The sequence below is a fragment of the Rhagoletis zephyria genome, unplaced genomic scaffold, assembly GCF_001687245.7.
Source record: "Rhagoletis zephyria isolate East Lansing unplaced genomic scaffold, Rhagoletis_zephyria_1.1 Rzeph_scaffold_05186, whole genome shotgun sequence".
Taxonomy (NCBI): Eukaryota; Metazoa; Arthropoda; class Insecta; order Diptera; family Tephritidae; genus Rhagoletis; species Rhagoletis zephyria.
This window is the reverse complement of record NW_016162269.1, coordinates 17,845-27,094: the sequence shown is the minus strand read 5'-3', so window position 1 is coordinate 27,094 and position 9,250 is coordinate 17,845. Positions and strand designations below refer to the sequence as shown.

At 39.9% G+C, this 9,250-nt stretch overlaps 1 protein-coding gene across 1 annotated transcript; it reads right to left on the bottom strand.

The window, feature by feature from the left end:
• Window positions 1–7,586: 7,586 nt before the first annotated feature.
• Window positions 7,587–8,679, bottom strand: LOC108371732 (uncharacterized; the record flags this gene model as incomplete). Its single annotated transcript, XM_017627335.1, has 1 exon — window positions 7,587–8,679. A coding segment is annotated over exon 1 (1,093 nt), but the record flags the coding sequence as incomplete, so codon positions are not given.
• Window positions 8,680–9,250: the final 571 nt, after the last annotated feature.

The following is a 9,250-nucleotide window of genomic DNA, read 5'->3' as shown; positions in this document are numbered from 1 at the left end:
AGCTGTTTTCATTTGACATTTTATAAGTTAACATAATGGAAAGTGATAAAAATCTAGTTTTATTCGGCATTATAAAATCGTAACAAAGAAAAGAACGATTATTATTAATCAGCTTTTAAATACTGATGCGATTATTTGGAATTTGAGCAGAAGAGCTGATCTCCAATTCGCTTTGACTGAGAGCGGTGTTTATACACTCTTTCTAACTGTCTGGAGAAATAAACTACCGATTTGAAATGGAGTGTGAGCCAAAACACTTCGCTCTTTCAAAGCGAATTGAAATTTAGTTTATACATATGTTTTGAATCGCGACGAAATGAATTAAAGCGACTTATGCATGCGTATAAACGTAGTAAGTGTCACGTGCATAGGTCGCTTGTTGCTTATGGGAAACCAAGCCACTTGTGCACCAGTCTAGTCGTGATTGGAGCAGACCTTATCATTCCTGTGGGAGCGTATGCTCTTTCTATAACTAAAAATGTCTGAGGATTATTTTTATTTAATTTTTTTTGAAGATCTATTGCGTTATGCTACACAATTGTTTGGACATTTGCGGTCACAACGTCTCTTTGCATTCCAAGCAACTTACTGCTTTAAGCAACTCGGACTTGAAGAAAAAAATTAACTCCCTTATTCTAGAACCCGAATTTTCGGAATTCGTAATTCGTAGCTATGCTACGAAAACCGAAAAATCCACATGCTGCAACCCTTGCGGAAACATGTGCAGCATTGCCAGCTATCAGTTGTTTTCGAAGATAGCTGAATGAAGGGAAACAAAGTGGAAAGGAATTAAAAAAACACTCATCATGTGCTTGTTTATTGTAAAATTTGTTAATTTTACATATTTTGAGGAAAATGATGGATTCTGATGCATTTGCAGTTATAGCAGCAGAGTAACAGGGTGCTATGGCAACGGATTCACAAAGGTATGCGGAGTTGTCGGGCATAGTAACCATGGGCACATCTATGTCAACTTCTGGTTGAATTGTTGAACCACAAGCCTGTACTCCTCCTATGCCTGAAGAACTGGTTCCTAATCGAGTTAGTGCAACAACAGCTTCTTTCAAGCCATTGAGAACATGCATTTTGTTAGGTCCACCACCTGTTGCGCTTGCTTCTGCCTTCGGCCGCGCTTAGGGATTATAACTCTTTCTAAGTAGAATTCTCCTTTCTGTGTTGCCGGAGAAGAGGCACTTCCGCATGTCAATGGTATACAATATTTCTTGTGCATATCACAGTATTTTCGCGCAGAACCCACATCGAAATTTGCAAAAAAGTGCATAGTGCAAATCGAATTTATTAATAATTTCAAACATTTATTTTAAATAAAAGTTTAATCCTTTGATTACACGTGAACGTTCAAGTTTTTGGATTCCGGTTATGCGTTTGGACACAACAACCGAAAATCGTTGTACAAATAACTAAACCGGACCCAAGTTTCTCGATAAGGGCCAAGAATGATTCTTGCTTGCTCATTTATATAAAGTAGTGGATAAAAATATACGTATATGCGAAAGGCAAGTTTATCTGTTTAAATAAACACCACTAATATTTCCTGCAAACACACATAGATTTACATCTTTTATCTCACCTCCGACACAGAATTGTTTTCGTAAAAAATTACACAAAAAAAGCTTACTCATTCGTTTTTAGGCATGCCACTGTTACGAATTTCGAAAGTTCGAAGATACGATTCGGATTGCAACATACCATTTCTACGATTCGTAGCAAAATCCGAATACTAAAGTGTTGCAGAATAGGGGTGTATATATAAGTATAAACCAACTGAATCTACTGTCACACTAAACTTTGTAACGCACACTTCTCTGACTTACAAAAAAAAAGGATTTGTTTAATGACGATGCTTCTAGCCTGGACTACATCTATCCGACTATGCCATCGGTGGGATATTGTCGGTGTCTGACCACCAACTCGCCCGTTCCTATGCCGATGCCATTGAATGTTAGTGGGCTCCACCTAAACAAGTCACTGGTATGGAAGGAGGTCACATATAGCCAGACCCGTTTGGTTGGATGAACGGATTGTATGTAGTATACTAACTAATAATTTCCTTTTTTTTGTTGTTGGGTTGAAATATATTTATAAATAAACGAGCTGTATGTTTATTTCATCTGGTTTCTATTATTTCTGTCCAGGTTTTTTTATCAGAACATCTAGTTTTCTGGCTCATTCGCGGGCGGCAATTTCAAACCGAGGCGCTGATGTCATCCCTATGTTTTAGATTAGCGCCATATTTATTATTGTCACGTACACGTACCTTCATATCTGCCTTTTTTTCTGTCATCAATGCGGTTACCCATGCTAGCTCAGCATATGTTATTGGCGCGGTTCTCCCCCTTGGCCGCATTGAGGCGAGGCGGATGTTCCAATCGTCATCTGCATATATCGTCCCACAGAAAGCCCACCCGTCCTTGGACCGCTGGTTCCGGTCGTTCATTTCCGGCGGTTCCCATTTTTGGTATTACTCCAATCACTTCTTTTAATTTCCAACCTTCGTCATCTTCCCCTCCCTCCTATATCAATTTAGCTAGCCATTTAGGGCTCCTTTTATCAGTTTCAGATTACAACACAATATTTATTACATAACATTTCAAAAGAAAACTACAATGTTTATAATACATATATGCAAATACTTACATACTACACGAATATCGACTGGTATTTCCTATCGCACAAAAAAAAACAAAACATGAAAGCGCAACTATGGCGCTGCAACATCCACCGGAAACCCTAACAGCCTACCTAAAAGAGCTCTCTTAAGCAGATATATATATATATGTGGTTTTCCGGGAGCCGGATCTTCTCAGCTCAAAAATTTCTTTAAAATTGGTATTGTTGGTTTGGTGTTTTCCTGGTTTGACGGGACACCGAAAAAATTACATACGAATTAAAAGTAATTAATTTCGAAACAGAAAGCGTGGTAAAAAGAATATTAATATCTTAAAGCTATTGCCTTGACTCCACCCCTGGATTTCCACGAGCTCGTTTCCCTGCTGCAGTTTATGGTCAAAAGCTTAACACAATGTTAATTAACAGAGTGGTTGTAGTACATGCAGACCGACTCAACGGGTGACACCAATAAAATTCTCTGGCGCTATTGGCGATATGGGGCATTCCCTCTCATAACACATTCGTAAAAGGTATAAAATTTCGTATAACTTAAAAATCTACCACTCACCAGCGAGTTGTGCCGCACCCCTCTGCATCCACGTACGGTCGTACAAATTTAAACTCCTGGCACACTAGGGCAAATCACCAAAAACAAAAAAAATAAATGCCTAATATTACTTTCAAATTGGAACCATTTAACTTGTTAAAACAAAAAGAGCTTTTTGGAAAACACAATCGTCCACATTGAACATTTGGAGTTAACTTTGACGGTTGTTTGATTACCAATAAAAATTTGAAAAAAAAAAATATTAAAAATCAAGTTTTTGTGTCAATTTGTTTTGTGCGAATGTGTCTTCACCGAATTTACTGCGAAACATGGACCAACGTCTCGCAAAATTAAATGACCTGCTTGCAAAACAAATTCAGGAATCCGAGAATAGAATTATCGAGCTTTTCTGCAAAAAGTTCGAAGAGAAATTCGACGGTATCAAACGTGACCTGAACGCTGTAAATGATAGTCACACGCCTAGAGGCGGCGTTCGGTCATGTTGGTGTTCTCGAAGACGAGCTCGCTGCTTTAAAAATACAAGTTTCCAGACAAGAAAGTATAATTTCCGCTTGCGATGTTCGTGTAACGGGGATACCTCATGAGGAAGGTAAAAACTTGCAAAGCATTTTCCATCACCTCTGTTTTTCGTTAGACACTCAACCACCTCCCATTAAAAGCATTTTTCGGACTAGAAAAACTGAAAACTCCACAACTGACCCTGCCATAATTATAAAGTTTAATACTGCCACAGAGAAGAACGGTTTGCTTAAAACCATATCAAATTTTAGACGTATAAACAAGAAACCGCTACAGCTTACACTCGTGGGTATTAACTCGGACGCCCACTTCTATGTTAATGAGTCTCTGAGTAAACATAACCACGAAATATTTAAATCTGCTTTCCATCTAAAAAAGCGAAAAAAAATTGCCGCCGTTTTTACAAAACGGGGGATGGTCCACATCAAACGGTTGGGCAGTGATAGGCCGCAAGTTATATATACCTTTGCAATCTAGAAAACACCAGTCCTGCCGCCGTAATGGAACATTCCTTTCGTGACGCCAAAGCCTAAGAACATAGCAGCATATCAACGCAACAAACTTCAACTTAAATGCGAACTTCGTATGCTGTTACTAACTAATTTGTATTTTATATTTTTAAATATTGCTTTCGTCTTTTGTCATGATCTTTCTTTTGCCTTTTACGTACACAAATCTTGTAAATGTTACGGATATCTTTCATTGCTTAACTTTTTAGAACCTAGATGCAGTGCCATAATTAACTTACATAACTTTTATAATGTCGCCCTTAGCCTTTAAGCGAACGAGTTCCAAAGACTGTTTATACAGCATGTTGCGTATTATTAGCAAGCGTGCCACAGGCTTTAAGATAGTACATTTGAATGCGCAAAGTTTGTTTAACTCGACGAATTTAGATATCTCATCGAAAATTCAGATATTCATGTTGTGTGTATATCTGAAACGTGGTTTTCCTCGCACCACAACAATAATATTTTGCATGTAAATGGTTATCAACTTTTTAGAGCTGATAGGCGTGATCATGGTGGAGCTGTAGCAATATATGTATGTAAAAAATGGTCTGTCTTGTAAATTAAATTGTGTGTCGTCTTGTGGTGCTTTGGTCGAATATGTGTTCGTTGACGTATGTTCAAACAATAAAAAAATTCTTGTTGGTTGTGTATATAGGCCTAACCGTAGTGTCTACTTTACGGACTTTACGGATTTCTTGGAACCGCTACTCGTGAACTATAATGACATTTTAATTGCAGGAGACTTTAATAGTAACTTGCTCATGGATACCAGTATAAGATTGAGTATGGAGTCGCTGGGGCTCTTCCCGACAAATACTTCCTTGCCAACGCATTTCACCTCTACTAACAGCACACTTTTTGATGTATTCTTTGTAAGTGATCTGCGGAAATCCCTCTATTACAATCAACTATCTGTACCAACATTTTCAAAACATGACCTAATATTCCTGATATTTGATTTCCAAATATCCGAATCGCCAACTTCTTTCTCATATCGCGACTTTAAAAACATTGACTATAATTCTCTTGCAGCTGCGGTCGATTCGGTTGACTGGGACTTATTCAGAACTTGCAATCCATCGATGAAAAGACGTTGTTCTTGCAAAATCAAATAAATATGCTTTTCGAAAACTTCGTTCCCGTTAAGCTGAAAGTATTAAAAAACGAAAGCAGACCCTGGTTTAATTCTGCGATAAAAAACTTGATCGCCACTCGTAATCACGCTTACTCGCGATGGAAACGGTATAGATCTCCGGACCCCTAAGTCGTTTTAAAAGAGCCCGTGTTGCAGTTAACAAAGCCGTAAAGTCGGCTAAGTCAATGTTTTACAAAGAAAAATTCGAAACTGCAGTAAACTCCTGGCAAACCTGGAACACTATTAAGAAGATTGGAGTAGGCAAATCCGTTGAAAATGTTCCCTCCACTTTGGATGTCAATGAGCTAAATAAGTCCTTTGTAAGACAAACTGTATCTGGTGATAATATATGTTATGAGTACTACCGTGATCGTGTAAATGTTAATGCTAGTCCTTTTGTTTTTGTCGGTGTTGATGATTGCGATGTTGTCCAAGCCATACTCTCCATTAAGTCCAAAGCAGCTGGACTTGATGGAATTAGCTCAGTCTTTCTTAAGATTATTCTACCAAAGGTTCTGCCACATTTGACTTTCCTAATCAATTCTATTTTGACAACTTGCGTTTTTCCGAAATGCTGGAAAGTCGCTAAGGTTATACCTATTCGGAAGACAAATAATGAGTTCCGGCCTATATCTGTTTTGCCTTTCTTGTCAAAAGTAATCGAGCGTATCCTGCACAAACAAATCTGTGCATATGTGTATGATAACAGTCTCTTGACTGACCGCCAATCGGGCTTCAGAGGTAGTAGAAGCTGCACCACGGCCCTTTTGGATGTAACGGAGAGCATCAGATCGCAAATTGATGCCAACAACATCAGTTTTCTGACACTTCTCGACCACTCGAAAGCTTTTGACACTGTGGATCATAAACTTCTATGCCTTAAGTTGAGAAACTTATTTAATTTCTCAGGTCACGCAACTGCTCTGATCAGATCTTACCTTGGCGACAGAACTCAAACTGTGAGTATTGGCGGCATAACGTCAGATTTCCTGGCCGTATCTAAAGGAGTACCGCAAGGGTCAACCTCGGCCCGCTTTATTCGTCCTATAATTAATGACCTTCCTAAAGTGTTGAAAATCTGTAATGTACACATTTATGCTGATGATGTGCAATTGTATGTAAGCTGTTCTGTTAGTCGTGTCCGTAATTGTATTAGTGACTTAAATTCTGATTTGTCTCGTGTAGCTAATTGGGCCTCAATGAATGGTTTATGCCTTAATCCGGGAAAGTCTAAATGTATTGTAATTCATAGAAAATATCTCGATATTAATTATCTCGACAAAATTAGGCTAGATAAATCTGAAATTGAATATGTTGACAGGGCTAAAAATCTTGGCGTCATCTTTAACAACACATTGACATGGAATGAGCACATCTTTAACTCAGTAGGTAAAGTGTATGGAATGCTTCGTACACTCTGGTCAGTACAGTATTTCACTCCAATAAATATAAGACTACTATTAGCTAAAGCGTACTTAATACCTACTGTTGGGAATTAAAGCAAAAATAACACGAACTCCGTTTGGGTATTTGCTATTCTCAGTTTAATATACAAATATTGCGGTTGAGAGGGAGGGAGCTTATTATCTGTATTAAGTAATATAAGTTAATAAGATACAATTTCATGTAATTCAACTTACTTATTTGCTATTTGTTCCCATCAACCTGCTTTTTCAATAGCCTTGCTCTTTATCATGAAAAATGGTTGCTAAGAAGTAGCGTTACCTTTTTGTATCTTACAAATGTGTTGCAGGGTGACTTACATAACAAGGATTTCAAATTTCAGTTAATTTTCAAATTAATATCGTAAATGTCAGATCTGTCTGACATAATACATAAATACAAAATTGCTGGTTGCACGTTCAACTGCTCAACATCCCGCCGCCCGTGAATCTGATCGGGATTTCAGATCTGGATTCAGATTCACCAAGTAAATCTAGTACTGCGAGTTTGGAAGCAGGCCTTCGTAGATAACCAGCTGATGTTTTTGCTGTTGCGGATCTTACTTGTCCGTCAGCTGCCAGAAATACGTCAGTCACGATTCCTCGTTTCCATTCACCACGAGATTCGTCATCATCACAAATAATCACGACGTCGCTAATTTGAATAGGCTTTACGAACTGATGCCATTTAGTTCGGCGCGTAAGTTCTGGAAGGTACTCCAGGACCCATCTCTTCCAAAAGGTTTGCTTAAGTTGTTGAACTATGTGCCACTGCTTACGTAAGCATACTTGTTCGTCCACTGTTGGAGTTTGCACGAAGTTCGGGCCACCAAGTAGAAAGTGGTTCGGTGTTAGAGGCTCGGCGCTGTCACTTTCTAGCGGTAAATGTGTTAAAGGACGCGAGTTAACTAGATTCTCAGCCTCGATAAGTAACGAAATTAGCGTTTCCGCTTGTGGAGCCTTCTCTTTTAGCACAAAGGCTAATACACGCTTCACGGAGCGAACCATTCGCTCCCATATTCCACCAGCTGATGGATTTGCAGGGGTGTTAAATACCCACTCCACGCCACGCCTTGCACATTCATCTGCCACACGTTGATCGATTAGCACTAACTCCTCTTTACTGGCGTCTACAAAATTAGTACCCCTATCGCTTCTGATGCGGACGGGCACTCCTCGTCGGTTCATAAAATTCCTCAAGCATACTATTGTTGAGTCCGCCGATAAATCTTTTGCGAGCTCGATATGTATTGCCCTAATAGACATGCACGTAAAGAGCGCCACCCACCTTTTCTCATGCCGCCGACCCACGGTCACCGCTAATGGGCCGAAATAGTCTAGGCCCACGTATGAGAAAGGTCTGATAAACGGAATAAGACGGTCTTCCGGCAATTGTCCCATGAGGGGTGGCTTTGCCTTAGCGGACATATTTTTGCACAGCTGGCAATGCACCTTTGCCGATCGAACATGCTGTCTTATACATGGTATCCAAAACTTGCGACGAATCACTGAACAAATAGTGTCCTGATTTTGATGCTGATACCGCTCATGAAAATGACGTACAATCAATGTAGTTAAGGCGTGAACCTTCGGTAGAATTATAGGCCGATTTGTATCTGCGGCAACACATTTCGCTCTATCAATACGACCTGCCAATCGTAAGACCTTGTCCTCATCCAATATCGGGGTTAGGCTATAAATTGTACTACTCTTTGGCAAAAACTTGCCGTCCGCCAATAACTGAATCTCTTCGCCGAAGACTTCCCTCTGAGCCAAGCGACAAACTTCGATTTCAGCGGTTCTTAACTCTGCTGCCGATAAATTTTGATGTACGTGAAAACGCGCTTTACCTTTGTCCTTAAATTTAGCCATCGCGCGACGGACCCAGCAGATCACTCTCAGAAGCTTGTAATAGTTCGAGTATCTTGCGAACTCTATACATCGATCAGTCTCAGAAATAGTCAGTAAACTTTTTGGGCGCCTTTCAGTTGCACTTTCCTGCTCGCTCATATCTACTGGCATAGAAGGCCACTTATCCTTCGGAAACTTTAAAAACTGTGGGCTTTTTCGTCTTCAGTCGGGTTGCATCGTCAGCAGGGTTCAATGACCCGGGCACCCATCTCCATTGACCGACGCCTGTTGAATCCAAAACTTCTGCGATACGGTGTGCGACGAATTGTTTGTAATAGCGACAGTCCGAGCGTATCCAGTTTATGACCGTTTTAGAGTCAGACCAGAAGATTATCTCCTGCGGCTTCACATCATGGCTTTGAACAATAGCGTTCATTAGTCTAACGCCGAGGACTGCTGCCTGTAGCTCCAATCTGGGAATGGACAGAGGTTTAATTGGGCTGCATCTCGACTTCCCAGCCGCGAACACCACACCGACTTCGTTTAAATAACAGATCCGCCAGTATACTAGAGCATAGAAAGCCACTTCGCT